This window comes from Numida meleagris, chromosome 7 (assembly GCF_002078875.1).
Source record: "Numida meleagris isolate 19003 breed g44 Domestic line chromosome 7, NumMel1.0, whole genome shotgun sequence".
Lineage (NCBI taxonomy): Eukaryota > Metazoa > Chordata > Aves > Galliformes > Numididae > Numida > Numida meleagris.
Genome location: NC_034415.1, coordinates 20,255,322 through 20,282,729, shown reverse-complemented (window position 1 = coordinate 20,282,729; position 27,408 = coordinate 20,255,322). Strand labels below are relative to the sequence as shown.

General features: G+C 50.3%; 1 protein-coding gene across 8 annotated transcripts in view; it reads right to left on the bottom strand.

The window, feature by feature from the left end:
• ST3GAL3 (ST3 beta-galactoside alpha-2,3-sialyltransferase 3) overlaps positions 2,446-27,408 on the bottom strand; it is a 156,549-nt gene continuing 131,586 nt past the window's right edge. For 7 of the 8 annotated variants that reach the window (XM_021404072.1, XM_021404070.1, XM_021404074.1 and 4 more), the window contains 3 exons: positions 23,562-23,708; positions 16,208-16,354; positions 2,446-5,733 (listed from right to left, as the gene is read on the bottom strand). In XM_021404072.1, coding sequence (XP_021259747.1) covers positions 5,644-5,733; positions 16,208-16,354; positions 23,562-23,708 — 384 coding nt within the window. In that variant the 3' untranslated portion in view covers positions 2,446-5,643. Of the gene's footprint in view, positions 5,734-10,760; positions 10,824-11,742; positions 11,815-16,207; positions 16,355-23,561; positions 23,709-27,408 lie in introns of all 8 variants that reach the window. The other variant, XR_002440988.1, reaches the window with a different exon arrangement.

The window sequence follows — 27,408 nt, the reverse complement described above, 5'->3', positions numbered from 1 at the left end:
CGCGCAGTGCGGGGTAGCGGCGGCTCCATCCCGCTCCCGCCGCAGCCGCCGGTGTCAAATTCCAGCGGCCGTCACCTGACCGGCGGGGCGGGCACCGGCACCGCGCCCCGACCGGCACCGGGACCCCGACCCGCACCGGACGAGACCCCGCCGGTAGCGGGAGCCGCACCCCACATCGGTACCGGATCCGCACCAGCCCCCGAGCTCGGAGGGAGACTCGCACCGCGCCGGCACCGGCACCGGTACCCGCTCGGGACCACCGGGCAGACGGACCCCCGCAGGACGGACCGCCGGACGAACGCCCCGACAGCGCGCTGCCAGCGGCACGGACGCACGGACAGAGCCCGGGGACAGAACTCAGCCCTTCCCTGAGCGCTGCGGGAGGTGGGGACCGAGCCCCGCGCGTGACTGTCCGCAACCCCACGGCGTCGGGGGGAGCCCCGCGGAGCCCCCTCACTCTCAGCAGCCCCGCGGGGACCTCTCGCACTCGGGGACCCCAGGGGGGCGGGGAGAGGCGGCCCGTGGGTTCGGGGGGAGGCAAACGGGGACCGTCCCTACGGCGCGTCCCACGCACCCGAGCCACCTCGGGCCGCCGTGTGCCTCGCGTGCGCGTCCGGAGGAGGAGTCCGCCTGCCCGCGGGCCCTTACCTCCGCCCGCTCCCTGCCTCCCTCCGCCGGGGCCGCCGCAGGCCCGGGGGACATGGGGGCCGGCTGGCGAGCCGAGCCGAGCCCGTGCGAGTCCTTACGTCACCGCCCAGGGCCCTCCACGTCCATCCCGGGGCTCTCGAGTGCTCCTTGCGAACGTGCCAAATCCCAGGGCCGCCTCCGCTCGGCTCCGCTTCACACGTGCTCCCCGGGCCGGAGCGAGCCGATGGGAGGCAGCCCGGCCCCGGCCTCGTCTGCTCGGATTATCCCGCGTGGGGTTGACAGCTCCGCTCCCTCCTGCGGCATCACCTGCCGGGCAGTGTGAGGGCTAAGCTGTCCCTTGCTGCTGGCGGCCACGCGGCACAAGGCGTGGAGGTGCTGCCCTCAGCCTGTGGCGGGGGTGCCGCTGCCTTAGGGGGCACAGGAGCATCCCTACGGGATGGGGGACGGGGATGGGTTGCTCCGCTTTGCAGGGATGGAGAGCGGGGTGATGGGGATGCCCCCTTGGAAATGGTGCCCGCGGGTGGCACGCTGTGCCCCGGGGTGCCTGGCTGTGTCTGTATGGCAAGGGCTGTGTCCACACCGGGGAGACGCCCACGAGATGGGCATAGCACAGAGGTGCCCAGTGGACCAGTGTGGTGCCCATGGTGTCCCCTGTAACAGGGTGGGAGCGTCCTGCCTGTCTCCTCCTGTCCATTCATGGCTGATACCCCAGAAACCGGGGGTCCTGGCTCCCTGCTCAACCCCTGGAGATGTCACCCTCAGCGCAGTGGACCCTGGTGGCAGGGGGTGGCGCTTCCCAGCATTGTGCCCAAATCCCAGCTGCTGGTAGCAGCTGCATCCAAGTCACCGCTGCATTGGCCCTGCAGGGCTGAGGCTGTCCCCATGTCCCCAGTCTGCTCTGACGTCTGTCCCTGCAGGTGCCACCCATGCATGAGGCAGATGGGGCTGACGTGCTCCAGCAGACGACGCGGTGTGACAGAACACATGTGGCGGAGAGCTGTGACGCAGACGGACCGGCCGCTTGCACCGTCCCTGTCTGGTGGTGACGTGGCTCCTCTGGGGATGTCTGCTACTAGCAGCGAGCAATTGTTTCTGCCAACCTGGCTGTCCCCACACACCCTGCTCTCGGGCTCTGTGCTCCTGGGAGCACATGTGGACTGCTCCAGGATGGTGGCAGTGGTGGCTCTGCTTATAGGGCCAGGAGGAGCAGAGCAGGAGGGAGCGATCTGTGCAGCTCCTCACTGGAAGGCATCTGTAACCCTCTGTCCCCGCAGTGTCCCACCAGCACTGGCAGGAAGCCACCGCCTGCGTCTAGCAGACCTGTCACCCACTTGGAAGCGGCCGCCTCAAGCAATGAGACTTGTCCCACGGCTCTGGAAGCTCCCCAGAGCCGCCAGGGTTTGCGGGAGGGGTCACATCCTCCCTCTGGGCCCTGGCAGGTGTTGGAGTCGGTCACAAGATCGGCCCCCGGCTTCCTAAACTGCTTCCTTCCTGGACACCGCTGCAGTGAGAAGGTCAGCAGGCCGGACACCTGCCTTCCCTGCACACACGCAGCCCCACGCTGTATGGCTGGGAGCAACCTCAATGTGGGGAGATCCAAAGAGGGGCTTGGCTGGTGGTGGCAGCTGGGACACCAAGCAGCCTTTGACATATACATAATGTGCACCCACGCCGAGCCTTCTCCCACACCCTTGGCCACCAGGCAGAAGGAGGAGGTAGCAGTGAAGGCAGTGGGTGCAGCCTGAGCCGGGGAATCCCTCTGCCCGCCACAGGCAGCAGAAGAAAGAGGCCAGTGGAGCTTGTTTGATAGCTTTATTGCTTCTGTGATATGACTGAATTGATGTGACATAAGCCAGCTTGAGGAGCCTGCAAGACTCCCACCTCCCTGCCTAGAGGGGAAATTAAAAAAAAAAAAAAAACCTGCAGAAACTAAAACTAGTGTTAAAAACTCATCGAGTTCTTGTACCTCAGTGTGGCACAGTACCGGCGAGCTCACAGCACTCGTCCCCATGTCACCTCAGGCTGCGGAGGAGCCCAGAGCTGGGAGGTGGCTGCATCGCCTGCACCAAAGGATCACACTCCAGCCCTGGCACAGCCCCCGGCCCTGTCCCTGAACCAGCAGCACAGCCACCGCAGCTGGCATGGGGTTTCCCCAGCCCTGACCTCCCCAGCCTCTCCCCTGGCAGGTCCCCTGCCACCCCGATGGCCTTTCTGCACTGCAGCGTGGCAGAGCCGTCAGGCAACCCCGCTCTATATTTAGGCCTCGGAGAATTCCCCTGGGCTCTCCTTTCTGAGCTGAAAAAGGTGAGTCACGGGGAAGGGAGAGGCCGAGACTCGCATCCGTCCCACTGACCCTGCCCTGACCCGCGCACCGCTTTGAGCTGGCAGGACTGCTGCGATTCGGAGGGCGGGAGGTGGCTGCAGGTGCACGCGAGGAGGCAGCCAAAGGAGCAGCTGCCAGGAGTGAAACTCAGTGCTGTGCGCTGCCCTGGGGTGCGGGGTGGAATGTGCCAGCATCACCCCCAGAGCTTGGCCAGAGGATGTTCCGCGGCTGCGCTTGTCCCACCAATGTCAACGGGACAGTGAGACAAAGGAGCTGTGGTCCCCCAGCATTTCCACCTTCTCTCCTTCCACTTGCAGGTGACCCTGGGCCATGTGCTCAGCTCCCAGGTGCCCCACTGGGGTACAGGGAAAAGCCTGAGATCACCCCCCTGGGCAGTAGGCACAGCTTCCCATCAGGGCCTGTCCCCAGCCGTGGTGGGGAGCTGGGATGCCAGGGAAAGTGGAGCTCCCTCCGTGGGCCTGGAGCCAGTGAGCTGGAAGATAACAGTGCCCCAGAGCTTCGTAGCGCTCAGTAAAACCAGCTGAATCAAACTGACACTATCACAGGTCACCATGGGGGAGCTTCCTCCACAGCTCCTCTGGTGGTAGTGAGGAGCCCAGCACTGACACCAAAAGCTCTTCACCCTCCTCCTGGCTGCAGCTCCCTGCTCTCTGGCATCTTGGCTCATGCAGCATGTGGATGGGGCCCAGCCCCGGGGCTCCCACAGCAGCAGTTGAAGACCCAGTTCAAGCATTAGGGTCAGGTCCAGCACAGGCACCCCTACTGCTGTTGTGGCAGAGCCTCTGCTGCTGATGGTTCTGGGCCCAGGCTGCCACATATGAATTGCTAAGGGAGAGATAATACCCACATGAGTTATCTGCCACAGCAGATGCTCCAAATCTGCTGGAAAGCCCATCTTTTTGGGCTGGAAACCTCATGGAGCATCCTGGGGCAAGCACGTACCGGAGGGAGCAGGGAGCGGCCGGCTGGAAGGGGAGAGGGACAGGAGAAGGGAAACTGGAAGGAGAATGGAAGGGAGAAACTCCCACCATCCCTCTGCCTCCTGTAGCCTGCAATCCCTAGGTCACTGCCTGCCCCTCCTGCGCATCCCCTGAGTCACAGCCCTGGCAAGTCAGTGGGAAAGAGGCCCACGCGAGCCCTTCTCTGAGAATTCTGTGCCAGGGCCACGTTATCCTCTCAGCTCAGAGCAAGGCAAACTGCAGTCCTTGGACTATGCCAGATACAGCACCACGATCCAGCCAGCATCACTGCGGGATCACCCTCCACCAACCTCAGCGCTGGCCTCGACACAGGGACGTGGCTCAGAGGGTGCACTGCAATTTTCCCCGGCAGTCCCCCTCCTGCCCACGCTCTCCAGGTGGATGAGATCATCCCGCTGTCCTTGCACTCAGTTTATTCCAGCTCCTCTGAAATACGTACACAAATCAAATGTGCAAATACTGCATCTCGGGACCAAGACAGCAAAGGAAGGGACATGCTCCTGAGAGCTGGAGGAGCAGCAGTGCTCGAGCAGCACAGGAGGAGCTTGGACACAAAGTGAGCAGGGGCCGAGCAGAAGGTGAGGGTTCCCAGCGGGCTTCCACACTTGCCAGCACGCTCCATCATTGCTGAGGTCACAAGTCACTTAAATAGGCAACATGATTGAGTCCGGAACATAAAACATCTTCGGTGGCCTGCTCTTCAACTGCAAAGCTTCAGATCCCCACGCAGCATCTGACCTCCTTCCGAAAAACAAACCACTGATCTCCCCCACAAAAACAAAGCAGGATGCTGTCCAGAAATGGTGACGCTGATCCGCACGGACTCCATGAGGGCTCTGCACAGCAGGCACGGACCTGACAGCCCTGAGCACAACGAGGTGGGCTCCGCAGCGCCATGACGGGCAGGACGGCGGGTCTGCTGCAGGCAGAGAGCCATCAGTTCCAGCATCAGGGCAGAGCAAACAGCCATGGAAAACGCAGCCAAGTGAGTGGCTGCTGCTGCCGCTTCTACGCAGGAAGTGAGGAAAAGTGCAGAAAAACAAACCCATGCTCATCTCCAATGAGAAGCTCCAAGTGGAGAACGAGGGAAAGCCAACCTCCCTTTAAATTATAGCAGCACCAACAACACTGACTTTTTGGACGGATTTGTTTTCCTGGGGAAAGGTCTGAGGGCGGTGACAATGCAGATGAGCGTGGAGAGGCCGAGCTTTCCGCAGGGCTGTGCACAAGCAGACTTTGCTTTGCACCTTGGTAATTCTAGGATGGTTCCAGCAGAGTTTCTTTTAAAAAATAATACTTTGTACATTCAGGCACTGCTGCCTCAGGGCAGCGTCACCTCCCATTTGGCACAAATCGCTTTATTCACAAATCTTTCTTCTCTCTCCTGAGTCTTTCCTGTTTAATTCTGGACACATAAGGTCCATCTGTGAGTCTGCAGAGTTCAAGAACTGCCCACTCAGCCCCTCGCCCACCTCCTGCCAGCTCCAGGACTGGAGGCAGCAGATGCAACCCTCCTGCAGCCCAGCGATGCGAGAGGGCCTTCCCAGAGCACCCGGGCATCTCTGTGTGTCTCCAGGGAAGTGGGATTCTTGTGGGGGGCTGCCAGTGCCTGCTCCCAGAGCCGCAGCATGCGTCTTCCTCTCCTCCCTTTCAGGCAGGGGCTGCAGCCACTCAGATCCCACTGGTCAGGTCTGTGATGACTCGGGCTTTCACCAGCTTCCGCAGGAACTCCTTCTCCCGTTGGATGTTGTGCGTCCAGGACTGGAAGGAAATGGGAAAGACAGAGGTCAGCAGCTATCCTGGCCATGCGTGCTCCCGCACCCCACGTTGTGGGACTCTCCAGCTGGGGCAGGGCAAGGAGACAGGCCCTGGTGCCACCAGAAGAGTCCTCGCAGTCCAAGGACCTTTCTAACTGAAAGCAGATACAGCCAGCAGTCAGACTTGTGTATCTGAGGCAGAAGGTCTCCCCATGGGTTGGGTGAACTTTTTTGACATGCTCACATCCCAGGTACCTTCACCTTGGGTAGATATACCAACAGCACAGCATTAACACCAATCTGCGCATGGAGAATGCTCACCCTGAAGTGTTAAGAAGTTGCTAGCCACATGCCTGATCTCAGGGAGTCTTCTCCCGGCATTGTGTGCTCCTCAACATTGGGTTTCTACAGCAGGGCAGCAACCCCTGGCCACAAAACCAGCCCGGCTGAGGCCAGCTCCTGCCTCCACTGGCCCTAACAACAGGAAATTGCATGCTAAAGGTTATGCTAATACAATGAGAAGGGTGAAATGGTCACATCTCCCAGCCAGGCGTTTCAGAGCAGTGATCGCTAAAGCTGTTGGCAGCCCACCCAGATGCATTCCCTGCAGCAGGCTTTAGCAGTGATCACAGCGTCTGCCACCACCCCCCTGTGCTGGTACTGTTACAGCACTTAATGAAAGCAGTGAGTAATTTGTCCCCTGGGGAGAGAGAGAGCAGGGAAAAGCAACTTTCCCCAAAATCTCCCAGTGCGACAAGAACGCCGGGGAAGGGATCTACGTCTCCAGCACAGTGCTCTGGGCAGCAGGTAATATTGGCTCTAAGTAAGATCTGGGATAAAATCCCTCCAGGAGAGCCCCCCAGAAATGGCTTTAACCAGCAAAATGAGGGCACTTTGTCAGCTGGGGGCTCGTGCACGGCCCCTGCCATGCAGCAGCACCCGCACTGACAGCACAGCCCCTTGCTACGAGCACACGGCACTGGCAGAGGTAGCCAACTGTGTGTGTGCTGCTGCCAATGCACGGCAAGCGGCTGTCTGCTGGCACAGGGGTTGTGCTGTGAGATCCTTGGCTTAGTGAGTGCTCTTTCCCTTGCATCCAGCTGGGCTTGTTCAGAGCCCACCTGGAGCACCAAGGAGCCCAGCTGTTCCTGATAGCACAGGCTGATCCCTCTCCCATGTCTTTCTGTCTCATCAGGCAGGGGGAGAAGCCAATTGGTTTCACCCAATATGACCTCCGTGCATCCTGTAGTACATAGTAACATACATGGCATTGGGTGATACAACTGCACTGCCTTATACCATGGCCAGGTCTGGCTCCTGCACTGCACACCAGGCTGCTGGCGAGACATACAAACCTCCAGCTACTCAGCATTAGGGCTGCTCTGTACCCCAGTCACAAGCCCATTTCCAAGCAGAAAGCCACATGTAAGGGAAATTCAGCTTCCCACCTGATCTACAGGTCTCAGTGATGTCTGTGGCAATGCTTTGTGATTGAATGTATGACCACAGAGGCAGAAGAGCAGGCTTTTGTTCCTTGCAAAGAGCACCCACAGAGCTCACGGTGCAGTGCTGTGCACCCAAGAGCACCACAGGCAGGAGGGATGCAGCATGTCTTCAACACCAGCTCAGGTTACTGATTGCAGGAGAGGGACTCACCCCACTGACAGACAGAGCTAATCAGGCAAAGGAGACTGCATTCCTGTGCGAGCGGCCGCGGGGGGGAGAAGATCCGGAGCAAATTTTTCAAAACTGCCAGAGAGAGGCAGGCACCTCGTTCCCATCACTGCTGAATGCGGAACAGCAACAAAATGCACTGAAAACCTGCCCGGGAACTGAGTGCTGCAGATGCAGAGAGATGCTGCTTCATGTCCACGCTGCATGCTGCTCGGTACAAAGAACCCCAAGCACAGTGCTGTCAGCAGGGTCCCATACAAGCCAGCCCTTGGCAGGCACAGGTCTGCTTTGGGGCCAGAACCACATCGTAGGGGAAGTTCTCTGCATCACACCGAGTATTTGCCACCACTCATTGCATAAGATGAGGTGCTCAAGCTATCCTGGCCTTCTTTCAGCTGATGCAATGTCCTGAGCTGCAGCGGGGTGGTAAGGGAGAGGCAATGCTTTGGCCACTTGTGACCCCACAGACAGGGCAGTGCTGGCATTGCTTATTTTGATGTTTGAGGCAGAGCAATGTGAGCAGGATCCACACCTGGAGGATTACATGACATGGCTGCAATGCCAGTGGTTTATTCCTGATAGCATCGCTGCAAATAAGCTGTTTCTTCTGCCCTTGGATACTAGTTGTGCTTGGGCTGCCCTGGCAAGATGCTCACTGTCCCTTCTGATGGCTTTGTCCCTCTCTTCCCATGCACACAGAGCCATCACTGCCTAATTTCCTATTCCTGTATTCCCAAAGCTCCTGCCCTAAATCCTGAAGCCACACCTCAGCATCACAAGCAGCAAACTCCAGTTGTTCCCCTGTGAATCTGTACCTCCAGAGCCCTTGTTGTCTGGGGACCAGCTGGGATTTCCTTTGCTTTGGATCTTTCACTGATTAGTGGATGCTTGCTCTTTTCTGTGGCGACAGCAGCAGGCGGAGGAGAGCTGCTCTGTGGGCACATGCACTGCTCCTGCTGTCTGCGCCACAGGGGCTGTACTCAGTCTGATATATGATCGTTTGGTCACAGTCATTAGATCTAAATTCGTCATCAGTTAAAGCTACCTTTCAGGACTACGTGCAAATACAGCAGCCCCAGAACCACTGCTTTTTACTTGATGATTCCACAAGGAAGCCCCAAACATCCTCTATCCCTTCCAATGAAGCCAAGGAGAATACTTTAAGACTAAGAAAATGTTTCAGAAACCACCCCACCAAGAAGGTAAGTCACCATCTGCAATCAATTACGACTAGGGCTACAGCTTGGCTTCACAGCGTGTCTTATCAAATAAGTTGCAATACCATAAAATACAGGAAGAGTAAAGTCAACATGGAATGCACGCAAGGAACAGAGTAGATTCTAAAGGCCGAGGTTCCTCAGTTGTTACATCCTCCATATTTCTGCTGCTCAGCAGCATTTATCCCCGAAACCCACACAGAAGCAGTTTGCTCTTTCTGCAAGTCTTTTCCTTGAGTCTTCCCAGAGCTGCATCTGCCTTTTTTCCACATCAATAGCCTCACATCCTGAATTATCCTGGCATTTATTAGTACTTATCTAAGCACTTCCCTCCTCCGTCGTGTCATTGCCAAATAAAGCTTTCCCAAAGAGAACCAAAATCTCTGTTCTTGTCCCACACTGAATGAGCCTCCATTCATACTATTAGGTTTCGTCCCATCCAGTTTGCTCCTGTTCTTAAGGTGATCGTGGTCTTCCTGGATGATCTTTTGATTCTCTTTGTGTTGACCACACCTGGTTTTGTATCATCACAAATTCCACTCGCACACCACTGCCTTCGGAGCCAAAAACCATTAATGCAAACACTACACATGACCTCCTCTGGGGGAACTCCCAGCGTCTCATTGAGTGCTGCTCTTTGTTTTCTCCTTTACAGGGACTATTCACATACAGGTGCTGCACCAACCCATAACTTCTGAAGCTTAACTAATAATATCTCACGTGGCACAGTTTCACACGCTTAACTGAACTTCAGATGACTGATCTACTACACTTCCTCTGTCCCTTGAATGATTTTTTTCTTTTTTAAATCAAATAAAGATATTAAATTAGTTTTTGTAACCTGCCTTTGGTAAATCCATGTTGTGTTTGCTTTCAGGATTTAATTATTCTTTCATTTAAACTTTGCTCTGAAGTTCTGAATAGCACCTCTGAGGTCAGATTGAGATGTCTGGATCTGACAGGATTATTTTCCTCACCTCACTTCCATCCCTCCCAAAAGAAAGGAAATACAGGTATTATGTCCACTATAATCTAATCCTGTGGAACCACGCGTAACCTGATAGTTTTATTAAAGACCTTTTCCTCTGGACTTGCAGATTAATTGTGGTGTTGGAACGGAGATCTCCCAGGCTTCCTCACCCAGAGCACTGCCTCCACCAGCTTCTGGCTTTCGCTACTGACCCAGTCACATTCTGTCTCTATGAACTTCTCTCCACAAGTCACCCTTTCCCTCACATTCACCACGTCACTCTTAGAGACGTAACACATTCATTTGCACAGTTCCTGCTTAAAGCTCTTTAATCCCTGTGCCTTCCGCTGCCTTCACCTCCCTGGATGCCATAGCCCTCATATTCTTTCCTTGTTTCCATATCATTTTCTTTTGCATGATCTAATTCAGCCTGACTTTGTCTGGTTTCCATTTTATCGCTGTCCTTTCTGTCCAACAGGGTGAAGTCTCCTCTCTTCCTGATGCCTTCTCCTGCTCCTCCAACCCCACTCCAAAGCAAGTTTTATCTCAAACATTTTCCCATCAATTCTCTCTTTGCTACAAACAGGAATTACAGTTTTCACACTATGGAAAAAAAAATCAAAAGAAAAGAAAAAGATTTCAAATCCCCTCTACAACAAGTCCTTGAGCTGCTTGGTGCATCTGCTCTGGCCTTTCCATTTAATTTCACAACGATGACATTGATCAAGGGTTATTTCCAACAGCTCTCTGCAAGGTCTTCATGCTTGCTAAAATCAGCACTGGAAGGATGTCAGCTCTTCTCGTCCCCTCGTGGTTGGTGACAAAAGCTGTGCTATGACATCTGGAAATACCTGGGCTCTCCCTCTGGCCGACGTGCTGGCTTTGGTGTACCTCTGTGACAGTACCCATTACAGAGTGCTGTGTTGGATGTTGGGGTCAGCTCTAACACACTCCTGTAGATCTTTTACTGTCTTTTCATACAGAGATCTTCACCAAACCTTAGTTCTGCTTTTATCCATGCTACAATCTTCCCTTCCTCACTGTTAGGGCTCAGTGGTGCCCCAAAGGCATCACCATATTTCTGTCCCACCAAACAGTGCAATACCTGTGCTGCAGTAGTGACTGCTATCCCACCAATCTTTTCTAGACTTCTATTACGTAGACACAGACCTTATGCACAGGAACGGCATATGAGGCCTTCGTTCCGCCAAAACGCTGTCAAACAGGTGGCTTCTAAACAAAGACAAAAATGTATAAACCTCATCAGTCATCACTGTGGGCCCCAAGAAAAAGCAGTGCCCTTTCAGAGGTCCCCCTGCCCCAGCCCCTAACCTCCCCCTCCAGAGCTGACCTCCATTTCAGTGCATGCCATTCCTTGTACTCCAATGGCAATTCATCAGCCGGGCTCGAATGGCTGTTTTCAGTCTATAAATCACCAGGCCAGACATCTGCCCTGCTTTCAAAGGAGTTTTGTTCTTCTTGTTGGCTACCGCAAACTTTTAGGTGCTTGGAGGCCAGGAGCAGCCTTGTCACCCCCTCCCAAGCAACTTTCCTTCAATTAAAATGCAAAAGACGGCTTCACAGAGAGAGCCCAGATGATGATAAAGCACTATTGTTTGTGCCTCTATGGGCCGAGGCTCCAAACGTGATGTTTGCGGATCATTCCGAGAGGTGGGGAGAGACACAGACAAAGCTGTGTGTCACTGCGTGCTGCAGGCCACCTCCCCGCGCCTCGTGACAGCCCTTACACACGCTGAATGAGAAGTGTTAGGTGTCCTCCAGCACCCCACAATGCAGGGGAAGCGAGCCGCCATCAGAAAGGAGCCATCAAAGGCGGCATGCGGCCTTGCCCCTGGGTCAGGCAGTGAGGCATGAGGTGCTGGGCACAGCTGTATCAAAGGGACTGCCACCTCCGCAGCGTCGGCAGGGCTGCTTGATCTGCTGCCGCGCTGAGAGGGAGAGCAGTGGGCAGCCACAGATGGATCTGCACTGATAAAAGGGCAGATCCCAGCTCTGGGCCTGGGGAAGGCAGTATGTGTGCTGCCAGGCACAGGGCAGAGCTTGCAGTGGAGGGGTTCTGGGAGCTTTGTTCTGCTGATTTAGCACAGCCTCCTGCTCGCTCGCTTGTAAAATGATTCCTTTTTTTCCTCACCTCCATGTCCACGTTTCCTTTTTTTATGCTCCCGGCAGATCTGAAACTTCTCCTACATTAACAGACAGTGACCTGTGACAAAAACACACTTTTATGGAGCGCTCAGGCAGGAAGCACTACGAGACCTGAGCAAGAAATCAAAATGCAATAAATGATAAAAAAATTCAGCTCGATGGCTCATCACCATGCGAACAGAATCAAGTGAGCATGCACCTTGGCAAGGGCTTGTTCATCTTCTGTACAGCATTCAGGGAAGCAGCCAAGGGTCGAAAGCTGTTACAAGTTATTGGCAATAGGGAAAATAGGAAGTGAAGGGAGATGACAAGCTTAAACCTTCCACATTTTATAAGCTGAAAGAAAAAGACGGGATCAGAGCTGAAAAATAATGTCCAAGAATTCACACAGTGGCTTCCCAGTAATAGATGGGAGAGCAGCGGGCCCACACAGCCCATAAACCCCTGTGGAAGTGCTGGACAGGCCTTTTGCATCTCTCCTTTCCTCCAGAGCAGGATACGTCTGCTCAGGCCTCGGCGTCTGAGATGTGGGAAGGATTGGAGGCAGCTGCCTCCCGCAGTAGCAATAACAGCACAGTCCTGGACCTGGAGGGCTTTCACCCCAGTGGGGAAAGCAAAGACTAAGCAAAACCATCACTCAGGCTGCCTGTTCTGCCTCTTGGAAATGCAACCGCCACAGAGCAACAGGAAAAATCACATTCATTTCCACAGAGATTTTATCACCTCAGTCTTGGCATGGGAGAGGCATCTCCGCCCAGCTGTGAGCAAGCGAGCGCATTTTGCTTTTTTTTTATGTAATCAGAACAAATTCCTCAGAGATGAGTCACAGGGTTTCGGGGGCTGTCCAGGGAGATGCCAAGACGGCCTCAAGTAGAACTCAGTGACACACCTCGCCATGGGACCCATCCCCTGCGGGTACAGGGCAAGGGAAGGGGATCGACGGATGCTTCCGGGAGGATCTCCAAAGACACACACGTGTGGCATCTCAGATCCAGCACGCTGTTGTGTTTACATTTCCTCTGTGAAGACAGTGATGGTTTCAGGGTGGAGCTGGAGTGCTTCCCTGCAGCTGCTCTTGAGACTTAAACACTGAAGACTGCTCAGTAGTTGGAGCTGGAGGAGCCCGCCAGTTGGGTTATGGGATGAAGTTGTGCTTCAGTAGCCAGCCAGGGCCATGATTGCCCCCTTCTCATGAAGCTGTAGGCATTCAGTGCATCAGAGAGCCCAAACGCCTGCTGTCTCCACCTTTATTTAACACTTTCAGCTTCCCCAAAGTCTGGGATGAACCAGACCTAGATACAGTTCTGGAGGTCCAAAGGTAACACCGAGGAAAACACAATGGAGACTGATGGGCCTTTGGGTATAGGAGCAGATGGACCAGATGAATGCCTTGGTGGAGCCTGGCTCTGGGTCAGACTCATTTCACTTGTACTGATGGTGCGGTTTGGCACGAGGTGCCAACAAGGTCAGCCTCCAGATTTGCAGACCACATGCAGGGCTGTCTCTGAGCAAAGCATGCAGAGTGTGTCCTGTCTAGAGAGGGGCAAATCTGCATTTGTGAGTTATCTGAGGACAACTGCAGAAGATAACTCAGCTATCATGCCCTTCACCTTTCAACTTCACCCTCAGGTGACTAACAATTACCAGCTACCATTAATATTAAATGGCAGAGAAAGAAATACAATCTTCTTCCTGCTCTTCACATTCCACAATATTGCAAACAATTTGTCACATAGGGAGGGGCAGGGGCAGGAGGAACATTAATTATTGATACTTGGGAACAGATGGCTTTTCTTGTACCAGGACAGCGAAATATAAGAGGAGACTGTGGGCGAGCATGTGAGGATTAGATGGGCAGACACAGATCAGATAACCAGCCTTCACGTGGAACAGGAACCTTCCTCCTAGAACTAGCCCTACAGAGCTCTCATCAACGGCCTCGGCTGCAGAAACAAACCTGCTGACATCTGAATTAGTGAGGCTTCACCAGAACCTTTCAACGCTCCCTCACCTCCGTACAGAACATCTAGGGCATGACGACTGACAGCTTCCAGACAACAGAGCCCAGTCAAACCCAGCACAGTCTGGTCTCTCTAGGAGACCCTACTGGTTGCATTTCACATGTGCATCCCCATCTACTGCCCTGTGCCACGCTGAGATCATATACTGTGTTCAAGAGCAACGCCCTCCTGCATTGTCTTCCACTGGCTTCTGCTGCTTGCTCAGGGTGCTGGCCTCAAGAATCAAAGATCCAAGCAGCCTGTGTGCACGTGTGACAGGGTTCAGGGTCCCTTGCACACTCACACTGGCAGGAACTGAGAGCACGGCAGAGGGTGGCAGAGAAGGGGCAGAGGAACGGGAAGCTCACTCACAGCAGAGCTTGTCCTTTTTCTCACTGCAGACTCTTCTCAGTGGTGCTTCCTGACTTTTCCCTCTAAGAGCTTTTCTGCTCCCTGCTGATGTCTGTCAGCTTGTGATGCAAGGGGGTGGGTGAGTGTAAGAGTAACACAGGGTGCCACAGCCCCCTCATTCCCTCTGGCATGCTGTAGGCTGTGTGTTACTTGCATCAGTGGCTCCCAGGTGAGGCCCTTGAGCATTTTAACTCTTCCCTTGCAGCAGAAGACCAGAGATGTCATCCAACTCCTTTTGACACTGAGCCATGCAAAGAGTGAGAGCAAGACTTCATTTTTGTCAGCTCCTTCTCTGACATCAGGGACACCTTCCAGGCTGCACAACAGGCTTGGCATAGGACACAGGCTGCGAGTGTCCCCACATCCAGGAGCAGACCATGGGACTTAAAAGTCTCCTTTAGATACAGGAAGAACAACTGGGTAAGAGAGATTTGGCACAAGGGTCCTCCTTACAGTGGCCATAAGCAAATGCCCAGCAAACAGAACTGGGCAAGTCAACATGATACCTCCCCTACTACTGCAACAGTGATATTCCTCAGATATAATTGGCTCAGGGATTTCACAAGATGCCATCTCTATATGTACTGACTCAACACGGTTCTCCTCTTTGAACCCCTTAAATCCCATAAATGAACACTTGCTCAGCCAAGACAGATTAAATCTATGCTTATTCCATTGAGTAAGGCAGGCTTTCATGCTCCTGCTATAGGTGCAGAAGGTACCTTAGGATCACAGTGTCCAGTTCCTTAATATATATGGGGCTCTCCTAACAGTCTTTTCCCAAACTCAGTTTGCTCCAGAGCCTACCATAATGAGATATCATCTTGTAATTTCTCAGGCTGACTAGGCACTGATTGCTAACTCCTCCCAGTGAGACTAAAGTTGTACAGCCTGCAGCCTGTGAGAGCCCCAAGACATGTACCTTATGATTTAGAAAAATACAACTTCCAGGCTTCACTCCTGACCTGAATCAATGCCATAGTGGTTGAGGTGAACAAATAAAAGTGCCTGAAGATAGCAACTGTTAATGAACAACACAACAAGAATTCCCTCCCTATGAGCATCTCCCCTTCTTGACTGCATAATGTGGAGTAAGACTGAGAAAGTTCCTCTTATCTAGGAAACAGTGAAGGTGGCGAAGCAATTTTAGGAAGACCTGTGCAACATATATGCTGGAAATGATGGGGCTTAACTAAAAAAATCTGGAAACTTTCCCACTACAAAAGGTGCTGAGGCCAGTACCAAAGTTTGCTCTAGTTCAGCATAAGAAGTGGTCATATCTGAAATTCTGCTGTATTATACCATGTGAGCTTCTGTTCCTCTAAAAGCTCTGTTCATCTCACTAGGATAGCACCAGCAAATGTTTCTAAGGTGGTGCTGGCATTAAGGAGCAGCCTCCATGTGCTTACGCTAGCTAACTGCTGCTTCGGTCAGCTGAGAGCCAGCACAGGCTGATCTCACCTCCCCCACATTTCACAGGGGTTGGGCAGAGGATCATCTAGCAAAAGAAGCATGTGGATTAGAGAGCAATACAATGGATCACAAAGCTGTAAGAGGCCACATCTTAACCCCTGAGCAGATTTGTTCCTGTTCATCCTATCTGAAGTAACATTTATAGAAAACTTTTCCTTGCTACTCTGAGAATCATAGAATGGCTTAGGTTGGAGGGGACATTAAAGATCATCTAGTTCCAGCTCCCTGTCGTGGGCTGGTTGCCATCTACCAGGTCAGGCTGCCCAGGATCTCATCCAACCCAGCCTTGAGCACCTCTAGGGATGGGGCACCCACAGCTTCTTTGGGCAAAGAAGATGGAATCACACTATATACACATTCCAGAGAACTTTTCCCAGTAGAAATAACTGTTTTAAACATACACTGCGCTTGGGAGAATGTCTAGAATTTTATGGCCAAATGCCTGGCTGGAGCTGTCTTTTGACCCGCACAGGAAAGCTGTAAGTCAACATCACCATCCCAGCTGGGCTCTGGAGCAGGGGTTGTCGTGGGCTTGGGAGGAAGACGTGCTCAGCGGGAGCTTCCTACCTCTTTGATGGCAGACATCTTGATGTTCTCATAGTAGTGCAGCGGTGCATTGGGTGAACTCATGTCATAGCCAAACCCAGCGACCGCCACCTCATCACAGTTGTGGAGCGCCATGGTTATTGCTACGCTTCCCAAGGTGGGGATGTTCTGAGAGGAGAGAAAGCAGGAATGGAAGCCATTAGCAGGTTGTCATTTCTGTTGTCAAAGATTTCCTCTTATTGTCTCTGCTCAAAAGGTACTGCTACTAAGCACAAAATACAGAATAGTGTTTGGCTACATTTGCACATCAGCTGCTGTGTCACCATGCAGAGTCAACAGAGTCCCACCTTGCCAAGAAAATCCAGTGTTAGCCAGATCCCTGCAAAGCATCTAGCACAAAAGCAGTGGCTCTTGTCTGGGACTCCAAGACCTGACTCCCCAGGGAAGAGGGACAAATGCAAACGCTCAGACTCCCAGAAGCCATTCAAGGAGGGCTGTTTAGCACCCTGAGGAGACACCAGCCTCAACCCTCCCCATTTAATCTGGCTCCTACAGTCCTGCTGGATGGCTGCAGCTGCTCTTGTGTGCTCAGATGAACATGACAGAGGTGATGGATGAGCGTTTCCAGCGCTGAACACTAGCTCACAGACATTTCTAACTCCCCTTTAACCAGATCAATCCACTGAGTTAGCTTTACCCCAGGGGCTAGGGAGAGGCTGAGAAATCCACCCACATATCTTATCTTCATTTGTAGATTCATCCAACATCACTATATCAAAAGTATCACGAACACAGAGGACATGCTCAGACAGTCACTGGGGGGTGACAGCCTCTCAGCTGAGATGCAGAAACCAAACGTGTGCTTACATCTTGCAGGTAAAAGAGATTTCCCGGTATCAGTGAGCAATGCCATTGCATTTCACCCAGCATTCACAGAACACTGGGGACGCACATGTTTTGAGTTTCTCCCTTTCACTCAAAGGAACCAGCTTTACGCAGCACGCTTCCCTGCTCACACCTGATTGCCTGACCACGTCCCGAGACCGGTGTTTTCCAAGCAGAGAACCCCATCCATAGCCTGTCTGAGATGAGCAGAGCTGGGAGAACAATCCATGTGTGCACTACAGTGCACTGAAATTACACTAATCTGAAGACAAATGTGCAAAAATGCAAAAACTGCTCATGTCTAAATAAATGATCATTAAATTCGAACATTTGCAGTGCAACCATTACTGTGCACATTTGAACTGAGAAGACTTTCCTTCTGGGCCAGCTATAGATGTCAGGAAGAAAAGACAGAGCCATTTTGCTCTTGCAGTTTGACTTCAGTTGACACTGACCGCTTCTACCACAAACAATATTGGGTTTATTCTAGTTGCTTTAGTTAATTGTTAATTCACCGGCGGTCATAAAACCTCAAGGATGGGTTTTTAAGAAAATAGAAATAGTTCAACAGGCAAGGATAAGAAAAGTTCATTGAATTTCAAAATGCACAAGAATATCCTGCCTTCCCAGGCCGGGCAATTGAAATGCAGATATTCTCAGCTTTATGTTTTACTTAGGAGATGACATTCAGATGTCACTTGAATTGCATCAGCCCATATGTGGATGTGCCACAAAACTGTTTCCCTGAGCTGAGCTGTAGTTACAGTGTCCAAAACACAGCAAAGAGATGGTTATGTTTTTGAGAACGTGTCACTGTTGGGGAATACGATGGCGCTGACACCACCCACACTTACACAGGGCCCATTCCCACGGTACAGCTCCGGGGACACACGGGGTCTTTGCCTGGAGGGAATTTTACTGGCCAAGTTAACATTCAAGAGCTAACTTTCTAATGTGAGTCTTGCAAACCACAGAGAATTAATCATACTACCCAACCTTATGGGAGAACTGCCAAACCACCATGACTTTCTCCCAAGCACAGTCTTATTTCTGTCTGGGGAATAGCTGATAACACAAATCAAAAGTGAACTTTCCCTTTGCTCACCAAGTACCTGTTTCACTTTATTCTATGTATAGATCCTCCAATGGCCTTTATGGAAACACAGGAGATCATTTTCTAATCTGTTTCTGGTCTTTAATAGTTCCTGACATCCCAGTATCTCAGTACTGCCTGCTCCTCTTTGTAGAATGATTAAAATACCAAAGACTTCCTAACCACAATAACTGTAGCAAATCTTTCTGGTCTGGGTCGTACTCTATCAGAAGTTCAAATTGTGCCCTTAGCAAAATAATTTTGTGTCACCCTAGAATCACATTCACAAACTGATGATCGGATGGCAGTTTTAATTAAGCTACGCCTTATCTATGTTAACATTATGGTGGTACAGCCTGGTGCACGTGTTCCCCTTCAAGGCCCAGATCAGCATCCATCACGCTCTCATGGCTGAGATGCAGCTTCACACACTGCTGCTGCAGTCAGACCCCCGAGGGCTACAGAGGACCACCTAGAAAATTCTGCCAGAATTATTATCCCTGCTATTCAGTGAATGCACTGAGGCAGAGTCCACCCTTAGCAAATGGCACAGGTATCAGCACCTGTTAAGAGAAGAACACGAGTCCAGAACCTGTGTGCACACATGGATGTGGAGCAAATACATGAAACTGGGCATTCGCTGATGTTAAAAAGCTAATGACCATCAGACAGATTAAACAGTAACTAGGGAATTATGGAGACTTTTGGGAGAGGGGAAAAATAAAAAGGAGCCAGTATGAGAGGTGTGAAAGCATGATTGATGGTTAACTACATGTCTTTACTAAGTCAATAGAATGCTTTGGTCCTGGGTTGGTTTCAACAATAGAAACTGAGCAGTTTTCTCCTGTGACAGCCTGCTGAGTTTCTGCTGGAAATGAAGCGCTGCCCCATGTCCCGCTGGCACAAGCAAGGGAAGGCCCTGTAGGACCTAGGGACAAATCTCTCTTGACTGTCTGCTGACATCAATTGGTTTGCTGCTAAGCTCTACTCTGGATCTAATGGAGCAGATACAGCCTTCAGGACAAGCTGGGGGACAGGTCACTCCAAAAGAAGTTCGGCATCGTGGACATGGTGCACCAAACCTGGCTTGCTATGCCCTGCACGGTGCGTCAGTGCTATCTCAGCACACACGCCCTTGTGCCGTGCCCCAAAGACATACCAAAGCAACCACCACACCTCTCACATTGAGTTATGAGAAAAAAAAAACCCTCTCTCAAACAACAGAGTAGGCTTCTTGTTATGGTAGGCCATTGCTAAGAGAAAAAGAACGAAATCCTAACATCATCCCTCAGGGTTAATAACCCTGCTCAGTGGCTCTCTGCACACTGGATGCTCCTCTATCACCAAGCAGCGCTGCTTCCAACCAAGTGGTTTGGCAGTAACCAAGAGGTATACCTGAAAATCTGTTCAAACTTAAAAATGCTTGGCCTGCATGTTTGCAGAAGATATTGAACAAAAGAAATGCCAGCTCTCCTTCGGGCTTCATGGAGGCTGAGCACCACCTCACAGCCCTGTGCTGGAGATCCAGTGCTGGCAGCTCAACCAGGGGCTGTGACTGCTCCCTGCTTGGTGCATGTGAAAGTCTCTGGCAGATTTTCATTCCACGCCTGGGTCACTCCTGTGTCACTGCCTTCTGGACTGGAAGGAAATGACTGCTGTAAATCTGTTTTTAGAAATATTTGACTCCCCTAATATGTTAAATGAATTCCAGTTATTTACGGGATTTCACTTAGCTCAGGGTAAGATATATTGGGTTGTTCAAACCATTCCAATTGTTACCTTTTCAAATAAAAGGGTAAGTGTTGCTAAAGAAAAAAAAATCCCCCAAAAGACACTGCAACTAGATGTTCAAACTGGTTCGACTACTACATTAATTTATTTGAGGGAAAACTTGAAAAACCACTTATCTGGGAAAAAATCATACCCTGCTTATATCAGTTGCAGACCTGAACACTTAATAACAACAAAGCCTTAAAAAAAAAACCAAAACAAAACAAGAAAAAACAGAGTGAAACTATAAAAAGCCACACTATGCTACACAGAACATTCACTGTGTCTTCTGTTTGTTCATTTGTTTTTGCACAGGAACAACCCAAAACATACTCTTTGATTCCCTTAGCAGGCAAGTTTGGAAATATGCCATAGAAAGCAATTTAACATTATTGTGAAGACAAGTGCCTGGCGTTCTGCAGAGCAGCCTCTGTCACAGGAGCTTCTGTAGCTACCTCTATCCATGCACAGAGTCAGCTGCAATACTGGGCTTCAAAAGACAGCACAGAGCATCTCCAGCACTATTCCTTCAGCTCCCCTAGCTGTCCCTTGCTGTGAGCTGGAGGGAGCCTCCAGGGCCGGCAGTTTGCAGCAGAGCAGAACAGAAGGGCCAGGGACCTGAGCCTGGAGACATGACATGCTGCCCAGCAGGTTTCAGTTCTGCTGTTTAATTGCTGATCTCCTGTCTAACTTAGCCCAAGCTAGCACCTTTGACCACGTCTCACCCGAACACATGAGCTCTGATTCAGCTTTTGCCATAAAGCAGATTCCTGTGCAATGCATTGTGTTTCTCAAGGACCCAACATTTTAACAGAGGGCAAGCAAGGGCGTGACTCTCCTACATTAGCTGCTGCTCTGTGGTAGCCACGTATGTGCATCATCCCACACTAAATGGCAGTTCATGGCCAACTCTTTCATTGAAAAGTAAACTCCCTTCAGGTACTTTCCATCTACCATGTGAAGGAGCATGTGGTCAGGCACTTACCAAGAAGTAGCTGCTATGCATTTGCCCGCTATCCTGTAATGCCCTGAGTGCCCATTCCCCAGCAGCTCACAGACTGATCACACTGCAGTGTTCACAGCCCAGCCCATGCAGCAGATGTGCCTTCTGACTCTGCGCTCGTAACAAGAAAGGGTCTTAAAACCAGCCAGAGTAGCTGCAAAGCTGCCTATCAGAGCAAAGGGCCATCGCTGGCATCTCCAGAAGATGGGCTGGGGCATGAAGTGCACGTGCTCCAGCATCAGCACTCTGCAGAGGTAGGGTGCCCAAAATCAATCCTGCGCATGGGCTTATAACGGTGCTGCACGCAGCTCCTCCTTCAGCAAGTTGAAGGTTGGGCGCATCTGAAATGCCCTCCCAGCCACCTGCACACTCCCAGGCTCCCTCAGCAGCCAGAAAGTCACCGCTCCAATGGCTCTGAGCATTATAGAGTGGAGAGAACTATTCTATATAGAGCAAAAAGCAACGCAGCAAGAGCCATCGCATTGTTCTACATGCAACAGGCAAAGGCACCTCTGAACTGATGTTCATACTTGCCCCCCAGTAACCTGTCTGCAGGGTAAGATAGGTTATTACGTGCCTGAATTACCAGCTGCAACACCAGTGCTGTCTGGTTTCAAGTCCCAAAGACCTGTGCACACAGAACTTCCACCAAAACACAAACCACATACATACACCACTGCCTGGTTAAACAGCCAAGCCTGTGCCTGCTCATTAAGAGGACTGTTTAATCAAAGAGACCAGCTCAATTCTCTTGTGTTAAACCAGCTTCAGGCATCGATACGTCTTTAATTTTTGCCAGGCATTACTAAGGTCCTAAACTGAAGTTTATCATCATCTTATCCCAACAGATAAAAGCCCATACATGGTAGGAAATATATGCTTTTCTCCTGAAAACTTCAGTAAATGGGCTGACCAAACTTTGCTGGTCCCAGCGAGAAGTCACTGCTCATTGTGGGTTTGCTCCTTCCTGACTGCCAGATACCAATACCACAAGCACAATCTAAATGTGCATCTGAGCTGTACCCCGCTGCTGTCCTCCAGAACCATCTGGCCCAAATTACACTATCAAAGCAGAGGTTGTTACTACATTCACTCTTTATTGAATCCCGAGAAAAACACTTCGAGATCAGCCCTGAACTATTTTACTAGCTCTCCTCAACCTTGCTGAAAAAGCCACCAAATTACAAAGTTAATTGGCAGCACATTGTTACCATATGTGGTGTGCAGGAGAAACACTGAAGTTTATTTAGGCATCAGAACCAAAAAGGAATGGAATATTACTGCCTTTAGTGAGGATTTCATGTTGGTCTTGATTACTAAGGCATCCCCAGCCCTGATCCCCCTGCACGCAGCCTGCCCATTCCACCACCGTGCATTTCAGCATGGAGGCACCAACCCGCCCCATCCAGCTGAATCGCTGTATCAGACATCCTCACCCTGACAGCACAGGGTATGCTCAAGTCCCAGCCCCACACGTGTTCCTGCACCTGCAGAGCTCTTTCTGTCCCATCTCAAGGAACAAACTGCAACTTACACAACCTAGCAGGGGTCATGGGCAAAGATTGCTTGCCTTAAGGCTCCATAAACTATTTTTTAATGCTCAAACAGACTTTCATGAAGTGAAACATCAGGTCTCAATTAAGCTGCCTTCATTTCCCAATCTGAACTGTGTTAAACAACCTATCAAAACCTCATAAACTTCAGTTCACAGCATTTTCATTTCCGGATTTCTCTCTTCTCCTCTCAGCTTAAGTAATATCTTGTGTATTAAAATAACGTGTTTAAGAATAAAACCAAATCTGTAGAAAATAAAGGCAAAGGTCTGATGATTTCTGTCCTTCATTAAGGCATCAGTCTCGATTTTCTGTGAGACAAATCAAGACCACATCCTTCTAAAGATAAGTATTGGAGAATGCAGAGAGGTGAAGTACATTAGTTCCTAGCTAAGGGGAACATTTGGGATAATCACAGAATCATACATGTTGGAAAAGACCACTGAGATCACTCAGTCCAACTGCCAACCCATCCCTCCATGCCCACTAATTCCGTCCCTCAGTGTCACTCATCCGGGTTTGTCAGCTATGCTAACGGGCCCCAGAACATCATGTGTGGTCTCAACCAACAACTAGATTGCATGTACATGAGTAATTTCCTATCTGAGTAATGCTTTTTCTCATGGTTGATATATTAGATAGAGTAAGTCTAAACAGGCTCTGAGGACAGAATTGCAATGTCCAGAAAATCAAAACTCTAGAAAACCCTACTCCACACTAATACTCCAAAAAGCTGGAGGCTAGAGATACTAGAAGGATCATGAAGGTGTTTTGTTAGTAACTAGGACCTAAAACTATGTCACACTGTTTTCTACTGTAAGCTTCTGTAACTAAAACCTGTCACTGTAATATCAGAATTCCCTATCATGGGCCTCATAAACAAACCTTCACACTCTTTTGCTATGAACCTGGAAAACAGGATGAATAATATTAGTGATTTCAGGTAACGGAGCCAAAGTCCCTTCCCTTCAACGTCCAGCAGTGGAGGCCAAATGGAAAAGAACCATGGCAGCCGACTGCTGCTTGTTCTCATCCTCCCCTTTGGTTTTGCTGGCTCTCTTTTATACCTACCCCTCTGCCCATCAGGCCGTTGTTGAAAGGCAGTCCAATGAAGCTGAAAGCTGCCTCCTGGATGAAGTAGGGATTCAGGATACGTATCTCATGAGGTTCTCTGGGGACACGGGTCGCCACTGACTTCCAAAAGCCGTCAGAGGCGCTCTGGTAACAAAAAGGGAAAAAAATTAAAAGGCAAATCAGTAAAGAATGACACACAAAAAAAATAGCAGATTGCTACTACTCAAATAAATGCACTGCTAGCAGCAGTTCCTGCTGTCACTGCTCGCTGCCACAAGGCACCAGTATAAGGTTACAATGGGACAGTACACCCTGGAGGGGTGACAGCATCATGCGCAGATGCACTTGAGCTAGTCTGGATGACAAGTGTAAGGAAAACAGAGGGGCCTGGGCTTCAGCGTGGCTAACCTCCACCCTGGTGCCACAATTTCACTCTCAAAGGCACTTCAGCTAGTTTGATTAATGGCTTAAGCATTTCAGCACACATAGTGATCAGTCCCACCTGCCCACAAGGGGATGTACTCTTGGAAAGCAAATGTTAAGAACATTCAAAGAGCAAAAAACGATCATACAGCTCTGCGTATGAGCTGCATGCTTCCTGCTTTATCCTAGATCTGTTATCTTCCGTTACGTTTTTGGTGAATTAACTCATAAGCTTATAAAGGTACATCTTGACTTGTGAGGACTGTGCTCACAGGGGAGGAGAAAAAAACTAACTAAAACTAACAGAACTAAGCATGTTCTGTATGTTTTCCCAATACTGAATTTCAGATTCCGAAGAATGAAACTTCTGGGAGATGTTTCCTACCTTACAAAAGGCAAAAATTCAGCAAACTCAATGAGGAAATCGGAGTCCTCTCCTCGAGGACAGGATGTGTGTTCTTATCCAAACCAGCAGTCTAAGACAGCTAAATGTCTGTTTTGAACCCATCTCAAAGCTGCCCAAACACAATATGCTTTTGCTGACCAGAACAAGGACCACAAGAGTTAAAGTTCACATCTCGACAATGGCAAAGTGCTCTCAGAACCCAAAATGGAAAAAAAATTCTAATTAACACTCATGTATTTTCATCACAGTTGAATTATCATGAATGCCTGAGGTCAGTGTGGTCCAGCAGTCTCCAATATAACACATTTTCAGCCGCTCAGTAATGCTAGCATTTTCCAAAGAAAAAGAAAAGAGGGGAAAAAAAATCAGCTTCACAAATGTTAATAAAGTCCTACATCATTTGACCAATGGATTTGAGGGATTTGGTATATCAGCTGAGTTTTGCTTCCTTGTGAAAATTCACTTAAAAATGGATAAATATTAAACCTTTGGAATTTCCAAAAGGCACATATAAAGCAAAGGCCTTCCAGTCCCAGAGAAGCAAAAAGAAATTGCAGATTCCACTTGCATTAAGCATGCTCGCCATGTCACAGAAACGAAGACAATAAACAAAAATCTTGCACAGCTTCTCACTCAATGAAACCATCTTATCATGGGTTTAAGGAGGCACTCCCTGGAAAAATAGCATGTGATCCTGAAACTAAAATAAATTTATATGTTGAATTAAGGTTTCACATGCAACTCTAAATATGGCATTGCTTAAATTTTGCACACAATTCAAAAAAAAAAAAAAAAAAAAGGTCTGCAAGCTACTTAAAGTGGACAAAACCTGCCTTGTGCTTGGATTCAAACTTCATAAGGGAGCCTACATAAGTTCTGGGCTTTAAGGAGAGTTTACATTGCACATAAGACGCTAAAGAAATAAAAAGAAAGCTTAGAAAGGCTTCAGGCTTCCATGCTTTCTGTTGCTTGAGCTGTTCAGAGAAGTGACATGTCACATACGACAGTGGCTTGCTTTCCCAGTGCTGTGTGAGCTGCTAGGACCAAACCTGTCCTCCTGTTGATTAGCTCAATGCAAGTGCAACTCAAATACAGATGCTGGCCACAGCTGGAATACAACCTGCCCACTTCAGTCCCATTGGTGCGGCTGTTTCTCTTGTCATTCATGCAGACTGCTTCCCTGGCCACTTTCCTGAGCTAACTCAGATTGTTCTGTTTTGTCCTCTCACTGCTATTTCTGCTTGTTTTGTTTCCTTCTCTGTAATTTTTTGGTGTAATTCCCTTTCGCCTACTGAGGGACATCTCAGGTAATCTCTCATTTTGGCATGCTTACTGTCTCACTTCTAAAACAATTCAAGGGAGAGATGGGGAGTCTCAGCAGATGGCTCTCAGATTTCTACCTACACAGTAGGCAAAGCCCTGGGATTTTCCTTACTCGCAAAGAACTAAAAACTGTTTTCCCGGCTTATAATTACTGAAATTCGCAGCCTTGTGGTTTTGGCTCTCCAAACTCTGTAATTTCAAGCTCCATCTCGAGCCTTGTGGTTTTGTTGTGCAGCTTGTCACTGGCAAGCTCCAGCGCAGAGCCCCAGCCCGGCTGTGAGCCGCGGGAGGCTGCTCCCCTGATGCAACCCCTTCGGGGCCGCACGCTCGGAAGCACAGCCTGTGCCAAGGCTCCTCGCTACCGCTGATGCTCGGCTGCGGGCTGCTGCTCTGCCGCGTGGAGATGTGCGGTCTGATTGGACACAGATGTTCGGAGAGGTTTCCAAAGCAATCGCTTCCCATCGGGGAACTCCAGCCCTCTGATGCTGGAAGGGTAGACGGAGCAGCAGGCACAGGAGCGAGGCACGTGGCAGAGCCAGCAGCTCAGACACACTGGAGATGGCAGGTTATGAGGAAGTGATGAGGAATGGCACACCTCACCTAGCAGCTATAATCCTCATTCTGTCTATTTGCAGAAGGGTAATAGGGACAGATGGCTGCAGACTTTTTTTTGTCTCCATTCAGTTTTCTATCTCTTGTTCACTAAGGTGGATCACAACGTACACTAAAATACAGAAACTCAGACCCTCAGCTAAGAAGTACACCTTAATGGAAGAGTGAAGATAGGATGAAGTGATGGCCTTCAGTTGCTCCAGAGGAGGTTCAGGTTGGCTGTAAGGAACAATTCCTTCTCCGAAAGAGTGGCACAGGGTGCCCAGGGAGGTGGTGGGGTCACTGTCCCTGGAGGTGTTCAAGCACTGTGGGGATGTGGCATTGAGGGTCATGGTCAGCGGGCAATATTGGTGGTAGGTGGACAGTTGGACTAGATGATCTTAGTGGTCTTCTCCAACCTTAATGACTCTATGATTAGGAGAAGGCTGAGTCTCCCGGAACCACATTTCTAATACCTCTCCAAAACAGGGTTAATACTACGGCATCCTGATGACATGGATGCCATCTCTTGTGTGATGCTCTGGAGTTAGGAATTGCAAGCAGCAGTGCTCTGCAAGACCTCTAAGTCTGACAGAAAGAGTATAGAGAGACTGCAAAAGTCAGCTGTGTGCAACACAAAGTTGAATTAAATCCAGGTGTGCAATACTATGCCACAGAGCAATAGGAAAGATTACAAGACTGGAGAGAGAACCTGTGGTAAATGGAGATGACTGCTCTTGTTACCCTGGTAACACCAGCAATGGAGAGGAAGAAGGGCAGGAAGGGAAAGCAAAAGCGATGGAATGACAAGGCAATCACAAGGACTCCAAGTGCCTTGGAGCACATAGCTATGAGATCTCTGCCCCCACTTGGACTGGAATGTGGTTATTCTATACCTGTCATCCACAGGCACTTGCTGTCACACAAATACAGGGCACAGCAGAATTGCTGTAATCCATCTGCAGAGGCTTTTGAAAGGTTTCTGCTCAGGCATAACAGGATTAGATGTGGAAGGTGTATTTTTGCTAGAAAATAAGCATCTTATCAGCCAGTAGTGCATTTCTTAGCGGTCAAGTAGACATGGAGGCCTTGAAAATGCTC